At 45.0% G+C, this 19,606-nt stretch overlaps 1 protein-coding gene across 1 annotated transcript in view; it reads left to right on the top strand.

Moving 5' to 3' along the window:
* The first annotated feature begins 3,579 nt into the window (after positions 1-3,579).
* The window catches only part of ESYT1 (extended synaptotagmin 1), a 165,761-nt gene continuing 149,734 nt past the window's right edge, over positions 3,580-19,606 (top strand). The window contains exons 1-2 of the mRNA XM_068267626.1: positions 3,580-3,667; positions 4,203-4,545. Of these exons, the coding sequence (XP_068123727.1) occupies positions 4,261-4,545 (285 nt within the window). The 5' untranslated portion in view covers positions 3,580-3,667; positions 4,203-4,260. The remainder of the gene's footprint in view (positions 3,668-4,202; positions 4,546-19,606) is intronic.

The raw sequence follows: 19,606 nt of genomic DNA, 5'->3' as shown, positions 1-19,606 counted from the left end.
CACTAGGCAGAATTGCATATGCGTTTTCCACTATGTGCTATGAAAACATATGAAATTCTGCCTAGTGTGTTCCTACCTTCAGCAGGAAATTATGGCTTCAACTAAGGGCCCTTTCACACCAAGCAAGTTGCATTGTGATGACATTGCAGTGCAACGTAGCTGAAAAGTCGCCTCATGTGGTAAAGTTGCAACCATACTGTGAGGCATACAGTACAATGAAAGTATTATTATTATTTATTGCATTTATAAAGTGTCAACATATTACACAGCGCTGCACGATAGATAAATGGGTTAACATGCAATGTAGGACATACAGGAAACTCACAACAAAAACAAGATCATGCAAATGATTTGATAACAGTACAGTCAGTATGTAAACTCTGCTGCGCTCTGTAGTAGAAGAAATTCCTTTCCTCCTGAGATGTAGCTCATCCAATTCAGTAAACCATAAAAGATAAAACAGAGATGCTTGACATAGGGTGTAACATACGCACATAAGTCACCCAGTGTGTCTGCACACTCTGAAACTGGTGGTAACCGTCACCTTAGGATGTATAGTGGGAGCCTGCATTCCCCCCTAGAGTGCCTGCTTACCCTAAGATTTCTTGTATCTCAGCTCATATTGGTAGCCATTGCCTCCATACTCAAACATCCTTGGTCCAGCAGAGAGCTCAACATAGTGTAAAACAGTAATTTATTGGATAAAAAAGGCCCTGCTTAGCTAAAACGTACGCAATCAATACTTGTAAACATTGCATATAGAAGTCTCTTATACTCGCCGGCGGTCTCCGTCCTGCGGGTCCGTTTGGCCAGTCACTATGGATGATGACAGCGGCGTGCACGCAGGATGAAATATCCCTTAGATTTTTGATTGCTACCACAGCAGCAACAGATACTGTATGTGTGAAAGGGCCCCTAGGAATTAGGAAAGCAGGAGTACTTTCTGCATGTCTGCTGCAATAAAATGGAGGACAGAGACGTAGTGGGAACCAGACATAAAAGAAGGGGTTCTCCTGCTCCCTGGAAATGGACAGGCAGCTGTCAGTCACTGAAGATGTATGAACTAGTGCAGGCGCTTTTTCCTTCTTTTATATTCTGAAAAAAACACAACTTTTCCTTTTTAGCAATACTTTTTAAACAAATTGGCAATACTCTTCATGTATAATTGAAAATAATGTTAATTATCTGGCCGAGTATTCTCGTCCAGATAAGCCCCGCTATAGGCAAACTGGCCGAGTATTCTCGTGCAGATAAGCCCCGCTAAAGGCAAACTGGCCGAGTATTCTCGTCCAGATAATCCCCGCTAAAGGCAAACTGGACGAGTATAATCGTCCAGATAATCCCCGCTAAAGGCAAACTGGCCGAGTATTCTCATCCAGAAAAGCCCCGCTAAAGGCAAACTGGCCGAGTATTCTCGTCCAGATAAGCCCCGCTAAAGGCAAACTGACCGAGTATTCTCGTCCTGATAATCCCCGCTAAAGGCAAACTGGCCAAGTATTCTCGTCCAGATAAGCCCCGCTAAAGGCAAACTGGCCAAGTATTCTCGTCCAGATAAGCCCCGCTAAAGGCAAACTGGCCAAGTATTCTTGTCCAGAAAAGCCCCGCTAAAGGCAAACTGCCGAGTATTCTCGTCCAGATAAGCCCCGCTAAAGGCAAACTGACCGAGTATTCTCGTCCTGATAATCCCCGCTAAAGGCAAACTGGCCAAGTATTCTCGTCCAGATAAGCCCCGCTAAAGGCAAAATGGCCAAGTATTCTCGTCCAGATAAGCCCCGCTAAAGGTAAACTGGCCAAGTATTCTCGTCCAGATAAGCCCCGCTAAAGGCAAACTGGCCAAGTATTCTCGTCCAGATAAGCCCCGCTAAAGGCAAACTGGCCAAGTATTCTTGTCCAGATAAGCCCCGCTAAAGGCAAACTGGCCGAGTATTCTCGTTCAGTTTGAAAGCGAATCACCACTACGAGCGGCAGTATTTCTGTGTCGGTCGTTGGGGAAGGGAAGCAAGCCTTCTCCAAACCAATCGCAGTGCCTGGTATAAATGGAATGACCCCGATCAGGGGCCATGTCCATTCATAAGTAAGAAAGTAAATGAAAGTAAAAAACAAAAAAGAAACACTTCCTGGTAAACCAAGAAGTGTTTCTAGCGCCATTGAGTGGCAAAAAGTTAAATTAAACACCACAGATTTTTTTTATTAAAAAATTAATATAATTTAATGATTTCCAAAGCCCCCCCCCCCCCCCCCCCCCAAGTTACCAAGTAAGACTGAAAAGGTAAGATTGAAAAAAAAAAATCCATAAATAGTTGCCTTAGGGACTCGGCTACTCATGAGGGTATATTACTGTTATTTTAGTACCTAAGTGCTTACAATTGATGAGACGCAAAAAACAAACAAACCCCAAAACACAAAAAATACACCTTTATTTCAACATAATACAGTATATTAACGCCATACTGGGGACATAATTGAAATGTTATGATAGCTTGGACTAATGGGCAAATAAAATGGGTGGGTTTTACTCAGGGCTGGATTTACCATAAGGCACTGTAGGCATGTGCCTACAGGCACTTGATGGAAAGTCGGCTCACTCCCCTCCCCAGTGCCTTCCCCTCTGTCCTTCCCTATGCAGAGTCCCATGTAGAGCGTAAATGAGAGCTTACTCACCCTGCTCTCAGCATTCCACTGATCAGATCTCCCTTCAGTCGGGACACCTCTAGCTACTTAATACTGAGGGTTCCTTGGGCAGCCTAATCCTAAGGGGCACCTTTAGGTACCTATGACAGGCAAGGAAAATAAGGGAGGAGTGACAGCTGGGACAGCCAGCACACTTGCGGTGCGGTTCAGCTGGGGTTTGTAGGTTCATGGAGAGTGAAGTCTAGGGTGCCAGGACAGCTCCTCGCTCCTGTGATGTAAATCTGGGGCTGGTTTTACTTATAGTAGCATTCCCTATTTTAAAAGTATAGGGGGTGGAATTGGAGAAATAGTGTATTTTTTCTTTTGTGTGTGTATTTGCTGATAAAATGAATCGAAAATAAAGTTATTATATCTATCTATATATATCTATATATATATATTATTTACGTGTGATGTGTAGTGATAATGTTATTGGCGAATTAATGGTTGGAGCGCTGACAGTGGAAAATTGCTTCCATCCTGAAGGTGAAAACACCTGCAGGCTGAAGTGGTTACATGCATACAAACACTGGGGCTGAGCTGGATCAGTTCTACAATCATTCTGCCATGTGCGACCATAGGTGAGTTTTTGTTTCCCAAACTTTGTATAGTAATGAACCTGGTATTTTAGGGAGAGCTCGGACAGCTGGAAAGCAGTGACGTAACTGTACCAGCAATGACCTGGCGCTCCAGCTGCTATACGCAGCCCTGCTCTCTACCCTCACTGATGACTGCCATCCTCCCCGCTACCCAGAGCTGCCGCTTCATAGCGGCGCCTCAGTGCCAGCTGTGCCTGCTAGCCACGCCCCTCCGAGGTCAGACTCTATCTACCAATGAAGATATAGTCATCCTCCCGCCTCCACAAGGGGTCGGCCAATACTGCCAAATACCCAATTGGGGGGAGGGTAGACGGCGAGGAGGTCACGCCTTCTCGGACACAGAGAGACTGGCAAGTCGCTGCATTTAACGGCGTCTGTTCGTGATCCCGGGCGAGCATGTGAGTGCTGGGGGCGATCTCTATACGCTGCTTGCCCATGGCTAGCTCAGCCAACTATGTATATAGCAAGGCTGGAAGGAGGGGTGACTTTGTTATGTGGGGTGCTGCTGGGATCTCCAAGGATCCGCCCTGCGCCAAGTTCTGTATGAGACTCTGAGCATCTTATGTGTCTCTCTCTGCACTATCTGTGACTGCATGTGTGTCTGCATGGATGTCTGATAGCCCAGTTATCACCAGTCTCCGTACTGCTGCCTAGTGACGTCCAAATGCTTGCAAGACGAATACAGTGTGCAATTCATTGCTAGTTACATTCTTTTGTATCATTATTAGATTGCAAGGTGATCAGAACAAGTATGTTTGTTGCCCATTTTGTTTGTCTATGTTATTTTATAGCAAGTTAGGAAGAGCTGAGTTAACATACTGGTATTGCAGCTTTGATTTTTTTTACCATGATAGATGTGTGCCTTCTTTTTTAAGCTCATGTATCTTTTATACACCATCATTTATTTCAGTGCATCATCTTTTGTCTCTGCAGGTGTTGCTGGTAAATGACTTTTGACTTGCCGGTATTATAAAGCAATAGCTTGTTCATCATGGCAGAGGTGCAGCCTACATCTCCTCCTGTCTCTGGACCAGAACTGGTCCCTGCATTATGGTCTGTGGGTAAGACCCTTCTGCTCCTCCTGCCTGTGTACTTGTGCGGCTACCTGGGTCTCAGTGTATTGTTTGTAATACTGGGCCTGGTTGTGTACCTGGGATGGAAAAGTACAAGGAAAGGCAAGTGGACGCGACTACAGACAGCCCTTGACACCCTGCAGAATGAAGAAGTAGTCACTGCAAGCACCATCTTCATGACAAAAAAAGAGCTACCTTCCTGGGTAAGTGAATAATCATAACCCTTGTAAGGTTGTTATATTAGAGGCCAAGGAAATGCTAAGAACACTGGACGCTAGTCTAGTTTAGGGGATACAGCAGGAAACCTCATAGGGAACAGTTCTCCAATCACAGCTCCTTCTAAATCGCAAAGTGTTGTAACTGGCTAAATAGTGTGGGTGTGGTTTACTACAATCTATTGGAAAGCTAGCAGTTCAAGAGGGTGCCATCCACCCAATCACGTTAGTAGACTTTTGCTATGAGGTTTCCTGCTGGGCCTCCTAAACTACACTAGCGGCGAACACTGTTCCATAACAATGATGCCATTTTTTTGGGGGGGATAGTGTCAAAGAGTTAAGGCCCATTCATACGCATGGTTAAAGTTGTCTGAGGCATCCGATAACGACCCATAGACAGTAATCGTGCATGTGTACAGCAGATCCAAAAACATTTGAGTGATGCAGCACGCGCAAATGGAAAGTATTTTAGTGTAGCCTATCCTCATGGTAAGGGTTGCTTAAAGGTTAATAAGCTAGTAGTTGCGCTGTTACAGACTTGTGCATGCACTCCTAGCAAAAACCTTTTTTTCTAAATAGATTTACACTGTCCTGAATTGTTTTTTTTTTTTTTTTTTTTTTAAGACCACATTCACAGTGGTTGTTGTCTTGCATCCCCCATGACAGTAGGAACACAACAGATCAGGACAGCAACACTGCACGTTATCCGCCTGTTGCGACAGTACAGTGAAGCATACAGTCAATGAAAAGATGAATGTCAGTGAGAGAGTAGTGATTGATGCACCCACAGCAACATTCATTCATTCTTCATGTGAAACTAAAGTGTACCTGAGAGGGGGAAGAAAAAGTATACCTGGGGCTTCCTCCAGCCCCTTTTAGGCCAACTGCTTCCTCGCCATCCTTGTAGGCCGCCTCTATCCTCTGCAAGGTGCCCCAGTTAATCCGCCAGATGGCGCATGTGCAGTCAGGCCGGCATGCGCTCCCCTGTTGTGCTCCCGGCCACCCGTAGTGCTCCTCCGGCCCATGAAGATGGCGAGGGAGCGATCAGCCTGAAGGGGGCTGGAGGAATCACCCAGGCGTCCGAGAGAATTAGCCGCCGGGAGACTTGGGTGCAGGATACCGCCAGTATATGGCTTATCCTGCTGCTGCACAAGTTCCCGGCGGCATTAAATACTATTCCCCCTCTAGGTCCACGTGGATAGTGGAGAATGATTAATTCGGCTTCCAGCTGTTGCTGGCGGCCGAATTACAGTGTTTTAAAAGTAACTCCAGCTCCATCTTCTGACGGCGCCAAAGTTACTGACTGTGCGCTGCTATAGCTGTGATTCCTATTACGGTGTATGTTGGCGCCAGCTGCTCCCAAGTCTCCTGTGCTGCGTTTGCAGTGTTTGTCCCCTGGTATGTATACATTTTGGGGGAGTCCCCGTCTTAGGATTAATTTGTATAATGCCCCAAATCAGGGGAAGTTTAAACAATCAGTTGTGTAATAGAGTTTTCAGGCAAATTCTATCACATTGTGTAAACCTGGCTGAAAATCCAACCTGTGTATGGCAGGTTCTAAATAAATCAGGCCTATTGTCTTCACACATCTTCTGCTTTTTGTGGATATATGTCTAGTTTTCTGCATGTTTTTCTTTGTCCGTGTTTGTACATCTACACTGTAATTATAGTAAACAGTCACCTTGGCAACTTCATTACTAAAGGTGCTCTGGCTATTTAACCTCTATGTTACAAACTGCTTAGGCCTCTTAAGATCCCGAGAGAACAACACTGAAGCATATTAATTGTTTTGCTTGGCGGTTCTGTATACTAGCAATTTATTTGTGAAATGCTATTGTTGTATCATTATTCGTGCTGCTGCTGTGGTTATGCTTTTAGTGAATGTTACACCGAGAGGCGCAGCATAAAGTGACTTCCCCTTTCCATTAACTTGCTTGGATCAGAGCTGATCCATCAGCACACAGACATGCATGGACCATGTGAGCTTGTGTGTGTTGTCATCATCTGAGGTACATACGGTTCTATCATTTTGTTCACCAGTCTGTCTCTTTGCAGTCAGGTCCTCTACATAAAATTCCAATCCACAAAATATTGATGAAGCACCTTAGAATGGTCTGTTATTTTTTGCTTTGGTGTAGCAGGATTGTACATCCTGCTGCAGCTCAGGAAATCTGAATTTCCTCATGCAAATGGCCACTAGGACTCAAGCATATGGGTATCAGGAGCGGTGTATGAATAATGGCTTCATATGTGACAACTGGTTTTATTTTTCACTACCTAAGCACTCTTTTGCCTATGGACAATGGAATAGTTAATCAAAGTTTTTTTTTTTTTTTTATTCAAATTTGGTAATGTATATCTGTTGTAGCCAAATACTAGAAGGCTACATTGGCTTTATGTCATGGATACCAAATGATGTAATAGTACAAAGCTAAACTATGTTACTGTCAATGTGTGACAGAAGTGTGGGTATGTGGGAGGCATTCAGTGCTTGGAGGTGTAGGGAGACACTATAGAGGCCTCAGAGGCATATTTCAGACTTGTAGTTCTGTGGGTTGTCTCTCTCCATAGATAGCCGTGACACAACCCACAGAACTACAAATCCTTAATTAAGCTCTGGATTAGTCTTCTATTTTTAAATACATATGATAATACATTTGTATTCATTAGCAATTCATGAACTTTTAGGGCTAGTGTACAGTGCTCAGTTGCAGAATACCGTAATTATGCATGTGAACTCACTGCCCATACAATTCTATGGGCCTGTTCAGAGTACTGCATTGTAGCAGATAGCATTATTTTAACTTGCTGTATGCAGGCTTTGTATTAAAGGGAACTGGAGGTGAAATGAAACTGATGAGATAAACAATCATATTTATCCTCCTCCTACCCAAAAAAAAAAAAAAAAAGTAATTTTTAAGTATCTCACGGTTTTCTTATATAGTTACACATGTACAATGTAGGGTTGAATGTTTTACCATCTCTAATCAGTTGCAGCCTATTAAGTGTCCCAGCGTTAGAAAAAGGTCAATAGTTAATGTATTTTATCTATCTCTGCTCTCAGAAGTTGTATTTTGCCAGAAAAACTTTTATGGCTGTACATTGTTTATCAGTGAAGATGACTATATTCCCGACAAGGTAGTGACATGACAAACTGTCACTTCCATGCCTAGAAATGAACTCTTTTAGGCAGCAAAATAAAACCAGTAGAACAGCCTGGTTTATTAATATTTTTGTACTGTACATGGTTATCTTATCATGTCACATGTTGACTCAGGTACTCATTGTTCACAGTGGTCAGTTTCGGTGCAGAATTCTGCATTTCAGCTCGCTGCCCATATAATTCTATGGGCCTGGTCACAGTACTGCAGTGGTCCTCAAACTAAGGCCCGCGGGCCGAATGCGGCCCCCTGAGGCTTTTTTACCGGCCCCACACACAAAATGTATTACTTATAGATGCGGTCAGCTACATCTTTAAATATTGGTCCACATGTAGAATAGCAGTGCTGGCACCACCCATCCACATGGAAGCCAGAAAGCAGTAATTTTGCTGATTTCCAATCAAATTCCACATCAGGTGACACTGCTGTCCAATTGGAATTCAGGTTGTCACCTGGGTATGCGTCACTGTCTGGCCCGCATAGACATAATTTTATGTATACTCCGGCCCCCCAGCAGTCTGAAGTATTTTGACCCGGCCCTCGACCCAAAACATTTGAGGACCCCTGCAGTACTGCATTGTAACTGATCGCATTATTGTAATTTGCTGCATGCAGGCTTTGTATTAACCTCCCTGGCGGTTAATTTTTTTTGCCAAATAGGCAAAAATCCTTTTTTTTAAAAAAAATGTTGTTTTTTTTTTGTTTTCATGTGAAGCTACCAGAGTGGTAGCTACATGAAACACCACTAGAGGGCGCCTGTGTCCCTCTAGTGCCATCGTCGCCGGCATCAATAGCAAACAGGGGAACGCGTATATAACGCGCTCCCCTGTTTGGCTTCTCCTGTCGCCATGGCGACGATCGGAATGACGTCATGGACGTCAGCCGACGTCCTGACGTCAGACGCCTCCGATCCAGCCCATAGCGCTGCCCGGAACTCATTGGTCCGGGCAGGGCTCTGGCGGGGGGGGGCCTCTTGCGCCGCTGCGTGCGGGCGATCGCCGCAGAGCGGCGGCGATCAAGCTGTACGCGCGGCTAGCAAAGTGCTAGCTGCGCGTACAGCATTTTAAATGGAGCAAATCGCCCCACCAGGGGCTGAGATATCTTCCTGCGCGGCATAGCCCGAGCTCAGCTCGGGCTTACCGCCCAGAAGGTTAAAGAGCAGCTGTCAGCCATGCTATCTTAGAAAAAAAACCCACATATATAAGTAGATAAATACTTGCTCTACTTGCATAACATATGTATTGCACTGTCCACGGTTTGATTTTAGTGATTTTTCTACCGTAAAAAAAGAGAAAATCCTTCTTAGTATTTTCCATTTTAACTGTGGCTATTTTGAAGCCACTCCTGATGTCATTTCGTCCCTTACTCTCCTCTGCCTTTTTTTCCTGATAAAAGTTCTCTTAAAAGTCTATGGCCTCAATTCACTAAGATCATGCTGGAGATAATAAGGCAAGAGAAAACTTACCACCACACAGTGAGAGAGTAATCTTATCTCTTCATTCCTTAAGTTACCTCCTCTGTAGTTATTGTCACATGCAGTTAATTAACAGCCTGTCTAATTCTGTATACGCAGAGTTGTACAGAGGCGCCAGTAGGATAAAAAGTTACTAAAACGTTTAAAACGTTCGGGTTGCGGTGGTGGACCAGCCAACCCAAAACAGACACATGTACTGTCGATTTAAAGTAGAACACGATTTATTCATATACTCCCAAGAAAAGTTGCAACGCGTTTCGCAGGCAAAATCCCGCTTCTTCAGGCAATAAACAGCAGTGATACACAACACGGAGTCAAGGTGCCAAGCGATCCCTTGACTCCGTGCTGTGTATCACTCCTGTTTATTGCCTGAAGAAGCGGGATTTTCTCCTGAGTGGGGACAGGCTTGTTCTCCCCACCTGCCTTTTCAGTGGTTGCCTTGGAGGTAACCCTGGTTTGTAAGTATAGTACTTACGTTTCACATTACATCCTCCCCTGTTCTAATACATACTACACTATATTGGGCTCTCGGTTATCTACCTTTTTATGTCTAATTCTGTAGTTATTTTAAGGATTGAAACGTTAACTTAAAGACAGAAGAGTTAACTTTAGCTTTGCCTGAGGTAAAAGGTTTCCTAAATACTATATGCCTCATCACCATGGTGACAGCTCTAGAAACGTTATTAAAGACAGGAGATAAGCTTAGTGAATTGAGGCCATGTCTGGTCTCCACTGTAGGTCACAGTTAATATAATGCATGTGTTATGCAACTGACCACTGTGAACCTAGCTGTAACGATCGGTGTCTGCACGCAGAGAGAATCTGATTATTGGTGATCTGCAGAATCACCAATAATACAGATATAGTACTAACCTCTGGACACCTGTATGTAATCGTGAGTGTTTGGTGTAACAGTATAACTTTGAGTAACGCACCTGCTGAGCAGGTGATCTTAGGCAGTATGGGCAATACTGCTTTTAGAGAGTACAGAAACCTCCCAGCAGCCTGAGACTCTCCAAGGGGTGGAGTCAGGCTGAAGTTAGGAAGGACCAGAGAGTGAGTGACACCTGAAGGTGGATGTCACTGACTGATCTTGGAGACTATCTCTTAATGTAGAGAGATAGCTCTCGAGGTCGGGCAAGCCAGGTTGGCAACACACGGACAGATAAAGTATAAAGACAGAAGGCTGATTCGGTATCCAAGAAAGGCAGGGTTTGGAAACGGAGTATCAGATATGCGTGGTACCGAATCAGAGAGCGGAGGGATAGTCAGGAAAGCAATAGGTCATAACAGATATCAAACAATGCCTAGTCTTAGGTGTGAGGTCCGTGGTCTCTACACCCTGGAACTAGTCTGATGTATAACAGAATGATAACACTAGTTCCCTAGTCTTGGGTGTGAGGTCCGTGGTCTCTACACCCTGGAACTAGTCTGAAGTATAACAGAATGATAACACAAATTCCCTAGTCTTGGGTGTGAGGTCCGTGGCCTCTACACCCTGGAACTAGTCTAATGAATAACAGAATAATAACACAAGTAATCTGGCTCAGTGTGACTTCCCAGGTCCTCCTGGTTCAGACACACTGTTGGATCTGACTAAGGTCTGAGTGCTTCAACGTAGTGTTCGCAACGGCAGACAACTTGTGAGTGGCCAGCAGTAACAATATATAGAGCAGCGCTCTCTGGCGCCACCCCTAAGTGATGGACCAATGGTTACCCGCTCTGAGGTCAGCTGACCAGCCTGGTCAGCTGATCCCTCCTTGGCCACCATAAAAGTTCTGCCTCTCAGCGCGCGCACGTATTCCTAAACCTATGTGAACTAACAGGCTCAGCCACACCAGCTGCACGCTGCTGCGTGCAAACCGCCGCGCTGGACGCGGAACCAGCCGCCTTGCTGTCAGTACATGCGGCGGCTTTTCCGCGTTCTCTCACACTAGCCTAAAAGTCTATTTCTAGTCTCCATTGCAGTTCCCACCTATTCTAATGCGTGGGTTATGCAACTGACCACTGTGAATCCAGCCTTAGAATAATTCTATTGAGGGCTAGTTCACAGTGCTCAGTTGTGTTGCAGAATATTTCTGCATGTCCGCTCCCTGCCCATACAATTCTATGGGTCTGTTCTCAGTACTGCATTGTAATGGATCTTATTATTCTAACTCCCTGCATGCATGATTTGTGTAAAAGTCTATGTCCAGTCTCCATTGCAATTCACACCCATTATAACGCGTTATGCAACTGACCACTGTGAACCTAGCATTAAAGTTACTGGCTGGCTTGGCCCTGTAGTTCCTTGCTGCTAGGAGAGTGGGAGTCACTTCCCCAGCATAGAGGTGATCACCTGATCAGCTGCGCAACACACTGCAGATAGCGTGCAGTCGCGTACGTTGCATTTCGAACGCTCAGCCTTACTACCTGTCAGCCCCTGGCGCAGGCAGAGAAGAGACATCCATAACATGGAATCACATCTGAGCACGGCCGCAGGTCAAATATGGGGCAATTCTTTGCTTTCAGGCAAGGTTCACAGTGGTCAGTTGCATAATGCATGCGTGAACTGCAGTGGAGACTGGTCATAGACTTTAATACAAAGCCTGCATGCAGCGAGTTAGAATAATGCGATCAATTACAACGTAGTACGGTGAACAGGCCCATAGAATTGTATGGGCAGTGAGATGACATGCAGAATTATTCTGCAATGCAACTGGAATGTAGGTGCAATGCACAGACTATTGTGCTTTTCTAATAAATGTAAATATATTATAATGTGCATTAAAAAGTGGTAAACTGAACCAGGCCTTTTATGTGTCCATACTGCTTCTTCCATTCACTGAGCACTCCAGAAATAAGCAACTTATAGGTTTATGTACATACTTTCATTTTAGCGTTGAGGCCTCAGTTACATGGGTTCGGGACGCACACTCCTATTCAGCTAGACCACCATACTCTCTTCTGCACTATCCAGAGCCTATCTCTTATGGAGTTCATACACAGCAAATGTATTGTATTTATAAAGAGCCAATATATTACACAGCGCTGGACATTAGTTAGGGTTACAGACAATATTTGGGATGGCATACAACAATAAGGTACGGTAATACAGGAATATATGCAAACCAGATCACGCAGCACATTGTGAGTACCAGGTAATGCTTAGTCAGTCACTGGATGAGAGCATGGAGATTAGGCTAGTCTAGTTCACTCGAGTTCACTCAGATCCATAGGATGGGTGTACGGTAATGGAGGTGCGTGAACAGGTAGGAGGACCCTGCCGAATGCTTACAATCTAGAGTGAAAGGTAGGGAACCAGAGTTCAGCTGCAGGTTTAGCGCACCAGTGAGGGGGGTAGGCCAGAGTGAAAAGGTGAGTTTTGAGGACCTTCTTGAAGATGTTGAAGGAGGGGGAAACCCTAATGGGGGGAGGTGGGGAGTACCATAGTGTTAGAGCAGCTCTTGAGAAGTCCTGGAGGCGTGCATGGGATTGGGTGATGCGGGGGGGGGGGGGATGGGGCGGTCAGACGAAGTTTATTGGAGGAGCGGAGTGAGCGGCTAGGTGTGTACCTCTGAGTAAGGTCGGAAATGTAAGTTGGGCAGGTTTTGTGGAAAGATTTGTAGGCTTTGTAGACTTTGAAGACTGACTGACCTGAATAATCAGTAAATAGATTGGATCAGCACGTAATGACTGAACAGCACCCCTCTGCTTCTTCATCACAGATTTGATCCGATCTTTTTGCCACTGCTGATCAATAATTGGTCAAATGTTTTATATCCGTATTTTTCAGTAGTGTGCCAGTTTCATTTATTTTACCATATATAGCCGCCCTGAGACTGATTTCCAAGGCTTGAAAGCTCACTAGAGGAGTCTAAGTAATATTGAAAACTTGACAGTATGCACATAAGACAAATAACATATAGCGTAATCGCCCCCCCCCCCCCCCCCCAGTATAGGTAGTTAGCTATAGGTGTCACCACTATAGGTAGCAAGTTATAGGTGTCCCCAGTGTAGGTAGTTAGCTATAAGTGTCCCCAGTATAGGTAGCCAGGTCTATAGGTATCCCCAGTTTAGTTAGCCAGGTCTATGGGTGTCCTCAGTATAGGTAACCAGGTCGACAGGTGTCCCCAGTTTAGTTAGCCACATCTATCGGTGTCCCCAGTTTGCATAGCCAGATGTATAGATGTCCCCAGTTTTGGTAGCCAGGTCTATAGGTGTCCCCAGTTTAGTTAGCTAGGTCTATAGGTGTCCCCAGTTTAGCCAGGTCTATAGGTGTCCCCAGTTTAGCCAGGTCTATAGGTGTCCCCAGTTTACATAGCCAGGTGTATAGGTGTCTGCAATTTAAGTAACCAGCTCTATAGGTGTCCCCAGTTTAGTAAGCCAGATCTATAGCTTTCCCCATTTTACATAGCCAAGTCTATATGTGTCCCCAGTTTAGTCAGGTCTATAGGTGTCATCTATAGGTGTCCCCAGTTTAGTTAGCAAGGTCTATAGGTATCCCCAGACTAGGTAGCCATGTGTCCCCTGTAGGAAGCCTGGAAGGAGGAGCAGCAGCAGGCACAGAGCAGGGAGGGGGGAGGTCCCACCCCTCCTCACCTGGGGGCCCTCCCTTCCACGCTCTCCCCCCCCCACCCCCCCCCTCCAGGCTAGAATGTACAGCGGCAACGAATGGAGAACAACTTACTACTTCCTGCATCCAGCTCTGCCTGCCGCTGCTCTGGTCTGGTCTTCTCGCACTTGTCCAATCATGCTCTCACAGGAAGCACAGTGAGAGCATGATTGGACAAGTGACAAGACCAGACCAGAGCAGCGGCAGGCAGAGCTGGATGCAGGAAGTAGTAAGTTCTCCGCTCGCTGCCGCTGCACATTCTAGCCTGGAGGGGGAAGCGTGGAAGGGAGGGCCCCCAGGTAAGGAAGGGGAAACTCTTCCCCCCCCCCCCCCCCCCCTGCTCTGTGCCCGCTGCTGCTCCTCCTTCCTTTGCTGTCCCCCCTCCTGCAGTGCTCAGGGCCCCCAAAGGCCACTGACATCGGTGTAATTAAAAGGCCCACCGGGGGAAATCCCGAGCTCCCGCCGGCCCTGTCCGAGCCTGGTGTCAAGGAGTCTTGCCCAAGGTCTCCTTACTGAATAGGCACTGGCTTACTGAACAGGAAGAGCTGAGGTTTGAACCAGGGACACCTGTTTCAGAGGCAGAGCCCTTAACCATTACACTATTCAGAAGTTTTCCTCCTGCCATGTAAAATGTAACAAAGTAAAGCTTGTTTCACGCTATGGCCAATCATGAGGATCAAGTGAACAGAGATGACACTGGACACAGACTGTGTTGCAAGAATGTTAATTTACTGTGCTGTGCCAGAAAGGGGTTAAGAGGCCTTGAAAAATACATGTAAGTGACAGACGCTGTGTTGAATCCACACTGTTGTTTTATACAAAAGAATAAAAGGACAGGTTAAGTGGCCTAAAATTTTTTATTCCTTTGGATACTTTTCAGCATGTTGTGCTGTATTCTTGATGAAAATCCTCATCTGCTGTTGTATAATTGGTCCATTGTAATCAGCGGTCAGACTTATCTGCCTGCAGTTTGCACTCGGTGGGATTATTTGGGGGGAAGCTGTGTGCGGGTTTTTCACATCACACTTCTCTTGTTCAGTGACCCCTTCCCGTTCTTCCATGGACATTTATGGACTTGTCTTTCTCCTGGCATTTATTCAGACTTTTTTTTTGTATTGCGGGTCACATTCCTGTCTTGCTTGGAGAGCTGGAAGGAAGCAAATAGAGCTGCTCTGCTTAGTCATTGATATTTGCCTGCATCCTATGAATTTGATATTTATTTCCGTCTAAAGGGAACCTGAAGTATGTTAGTTGCACTTGCCAGTCCCCTGCAGCTGTCCTGTACCCATGCCATTTCCAAATGATCCTCTGGTCCCCCGATGCAGCTCACTTTAATTTTTGCTGACTTACAAGTCGATGTCTACTGCGCCGCGCACATCCTTTTGCGCAGGCGCAGTACGAGAAAATCTCTACTGTGCCTGCGCAGGAGGCTTTCAGTGCCAGGAGCGCAAAAAAGGATGCAGGCGCGGTGGACGGCGACTGAAGAAACTGAAAGAGCCGCGGCTGGGGACCAGAGGATCATTTGGAATTGGCATGGGCACAGGACAGCTGCATGGGGACTGGCAGAAGCCCCAGGTAAGTGATTTTTTTTTTTTTTTTTTTTCCTACATACTTCAGGTTTCCTTTAAGCAATACCAGTTGCCTTGCTGTCCTGCTGATCCTCTGACTCTAATACTTTTAGCCTTACACCCTGAACGAGCGTATGCGGATCAGGTATTTTTGACATTGTCAGATCTGACTAGATTAGCTGCACTATTATAATTGATTTATAAAGTGCCAACATATTCCATGGCGCTGTACAGAGTAAGAAAAACAAACACGGGGTACATAATAATGCAGCCAATGGTATACATCAAATATAGACACTGGTACTGAGTCCAAGCTACAAAATAAATAACAAATTCCTAGACACAAAAGGGTGAGAGAGCCGTGCTGTTTCGAGCTTACAATCTAAAGGAATATGGGGGGGGATGGGTATGCAGTAAAGTAAGAACTGAAACTCTTATTTGTGTTGGTTTTTCTCCAACACCTTACAGCTACTCTGGAGCACCTTTTCAACTGTTTAGTAGCATTGGTCAGCCAGGGTTGGTGACTGACACAGTGAGAGTGGACATTGGAAAGAGGTGCGACGGCATCCATGACTTGTGTGCTTGAGCTGTGTTAGTGTGTAACTGCCGAGTCTGGTTCAGGGAAAGATGTGAGGAGTGGTGCCAGGGCATCAGAGACAGATTGCATGTCTAGGTTGCGGTAGTGTCTGCGTGTATATGTGATTGTGCCAGCCTAGTAGAAGAGGAATGAGAGGGGGGGGGGGGGGGGGGGGAGTTTAGTAAGTTATGATCTGTGGGAGTGGAGCATTTGTAAAATCAGTAATAAAACAGGGCTGTTTTTAACCAAAGGCATTCCACGATTAAGCCTGGATTAAGCCCCACCTGAACTAAGCCCTGCCCTGGACGAAGCCCCATCCCTAGATGAAGCCCTGGCTTCCGCGGGTGTTCAATCCACCTGCTTCTGCTGCGTGTGTGGTGCAGCGGTAAGTTCAGTGTCCTGAGAGCAGCAGCATCAATGGTCCCTGGAGAGCAGACCTCACAAGGTCCGGATAGTGTAAGTTGCAGGCAGCATCCTTCTGTGCCACATTTCCTGCATCCCTCTCTCCCTCTGTGCCTTTCTGTCTGTCTTTGTACCTTTCTGTCCCCTTGTGCATCCCTCTGCCACCTATGCCCCTTTGTGCCTCCTGCTGGCCCCCTTTGTAACTCATTCTGGCCCCTGTGTTTCCTTCTGTCCCTTTTTGTTACCTCTGCCCCCCTGTCCCCCTTTTCTCACACTGTGCTTCCTTCTGTCCCCCAGTGCCTCATTATGTCCCTCTGTTCCCCCTTCTGCCCCCCCCCCCCCCCCCCACACACACACACACTCCCTGTGCCTCCTTCTGTTCCCCTTTGTGCCGCCTGCTGCCTCCTGTCCCCCTTTGACACCTGTAGAGATCTTATGACAGAACTAAAGATGTGGCCACCTGTGAAAAATTTCAGAATGTAAATCAAGGAGAGGAGAGCTTTTACCTTTTTTTTGTAATTTTTTTTTATTACGTTATTTTCACTACTTTCACTTTTCATTACTGAAACTCCTGACTCATATCTACATGATTTTCTGCATGCAATGCTGCCACATGGATAGGAGGGAATTTAAGTCTGGACACCAAATAAACAAATTATAAATTATATATATATATATATATATATATATATATATATATATATATATATATATATATATATATATATATATATATATATATCTATGATAAGTGTTGGGTGCACCCTAAATTGAAGTCACCCTAGAGAGAGACAATTACTAGACCGTAATCTAAGAGATAAAGTGCACACCTAGGTATGCGCCTTATCTCTTTTATTGCTGCCACATAGGCTTCAATTAACCTCCTGAGCGTTATGCTGGGCATACATGGTAAGTTTCTTGTTATCAATCGAGCTGCTGAGGGCTTGATTGATAATATCCGACGTGTCCGATCACCGCGGCGGATCGATTCTGTGCTTGATCCGCGCGGGAGGATAATAGAAAAAAATAGCAGCTGATAAGAAGTGCCAGTGGGGCCGAGCGGGAATCGATCCACGCGCGGACGAGCGGTGACGTGCCGGCATTGAGCCAGCTGCTCTATTCCGGCGCAAAAACTTACCATGTATGCCCAGCATTACGCCGCTCAGGAGGTTTTGCAGCTTTGAGGTGCGTACACACGCAATATTACAAACACAACACACCCAAAAAATTGTAATGCACATTGACGCTGCGTCACCGTCACATTAAGTAGGTAGAGTGAAGCATACAGGGTATGAAAAGTATGCTTTGCTGTACCTGGTAACGTGTGTATTTAGAGGTAATGCACTGCAGCAGTGCGCATATGGAAGTGTTTCTGACAATATTGTCAGAACTGTCAAGATTAGCCGCATGCTTGTTTCTGGTGTAATTCAAACACTACTGCAGCCAAATAGATCAGCAGGGCTGCCAGGCAACTAGTATTGTTTAAAGGACAACTGTAGCAAGAGGTATATGGAGGCATCCCTATTTATTTCCTTTTAAGCAATACAGGTTCCCTGGCAGTCCAGCTGATCTATTTGGTTGCCATAATGTCTGAATAACCCTAGAAACAAGCATGCGGCTAATTTTGTCAGATCTGACAATGTCTGAAACACCTGATCTACTGCATGCTTGTTCAGGGTCTATGGCTAAAAGTATTAAAGGCAGAGGAGCAGCAGGACTGCCAGGCAACTAGTATTCCTTATAAGGAAACAAATATGGCAGCCTCCATATACCTCTCACTACAGTTGTCCTTTTAAAAAGAAAATGTATATGGCTGCCTCCATATCACTCTCACCTCGGGTTCACTTTAACTTTAATAATAAACCAGTGCCATAAATGCCAGATTACCTTTATCAAAAACTTCTTCATTCAACTGTTTTAACGTCAAACTCCAATCAGGACGCCAAAATAACCTGTAACATCTCAAAACAGATATCCCTTAAACTTGGTGGCATTACTCAATGATATTTACTGCTGTGAATGAACACTACACCTACAATACAGTATATGGTTGAGCAGTGATGGACAAGGGCAGAAATTTCTGACTTCAGCAGCTCCTGGCAAAAAAAAAGTGATGCCACTAATGGTCTTCATCAGACTTTATAAACTTTAAATCTTGTGGATTGGCAATCCCATAAGGGTAATTTTTAATATTGTTTTAGGCTCCTCTGATAATACTACCCAAAATAATGTCTAATGATTATTTGTGGTGACGAGAAAAGGTGTTTTACTACATGTTCTACCAGAAACGGCTGCCTAAGGTGTCATATTATTGTCTATGGCCAGCAGTAACTTTATGGACAAGAGATTTACAGTATTACTATTATATTAATAAAAAATGTATACAGTATATCGCTGTGATGCTGAGCTAGTAAGTAATCTGTTGTTGTCATACTTATATAATGTATTGCTATGCTATGTGTAAGGTTCCTGTCACATCAGATAAACCAGAGGGAAAAAATGCAGGCAGATAAACATAACTTTTAGATTTTTGCTGCTCATGGAGATAACATATAATTATGTCTAGCTTGTGAATACTTTTATGCTAAAGAGTGTTCATGAATGGAATTTCTGCCATTTACAGAAGGCATGTAGTGTGTTAAATGCTTCTCTTTTCATGGCCTATTTTGGGCTGAAGTTACCCCATGTCTTGTTTGTTGTTACATTTTCCATAGAAACACTCTCCTCACACTCTCCTCTCTCTCTCATGCAGTGATGCACTTCTCAGCAATGCCCAGTCATCTCTATACTGCTGTGGCTGCTGCTGCTGCTGCTGTTATTCTACTTACCCGCCCCCAGACCAGTGGAGGTTTTCATCATATTTTAAATTGCTCATCTGGCAATCTTCCTGCGTGCATTTCTGTAGAATCCCCAGTCGCAGGAAACTGTTACTTGATGCCAGATACTAAAAATATAACCACAAAGAGCCTTGTACTCTTTGTACTCTTTTTTTATCTTTCCAGTTGAGCTACAACGAATTGGGACGGCGCAGAACAAGGTGTAACCAACAAAACTAAAGCCCTGAGGACTGAACCTGGCCACACCCACTTCTAAAGCATATACATTGAACTTTACACTCCCACGCTGCATTCACTCACTATATTTCCCAGGTCACTGGCAGTGCTGGCAATATACAATAACTGCATGAACTAGATTAGTTCTGTAGACTGCATTGTTAATGGCAGCTATAGCGGCACACAGTGGGTGATAAACCTTATAATAAAGTGGCACTGA

This window comes from Hyperolius riggenbachi, chromosome 2 (assembly GCF_040937935.1).
Source record: "Hyperolius riggenbachi isolate aHypRig1 chromosome 2, aHypRig1.pri, whole genome shotgun sequence".
Lineage (NCBI taxonomy): Eukaryota > Metazoa > Chordata > Amphibia > Anura > Hyperoliidae > Hyperolius > Hyperolius riggenbachi.
This window is presented reverse-complemented; position numbering and strand designations above follow the sequence as displayed.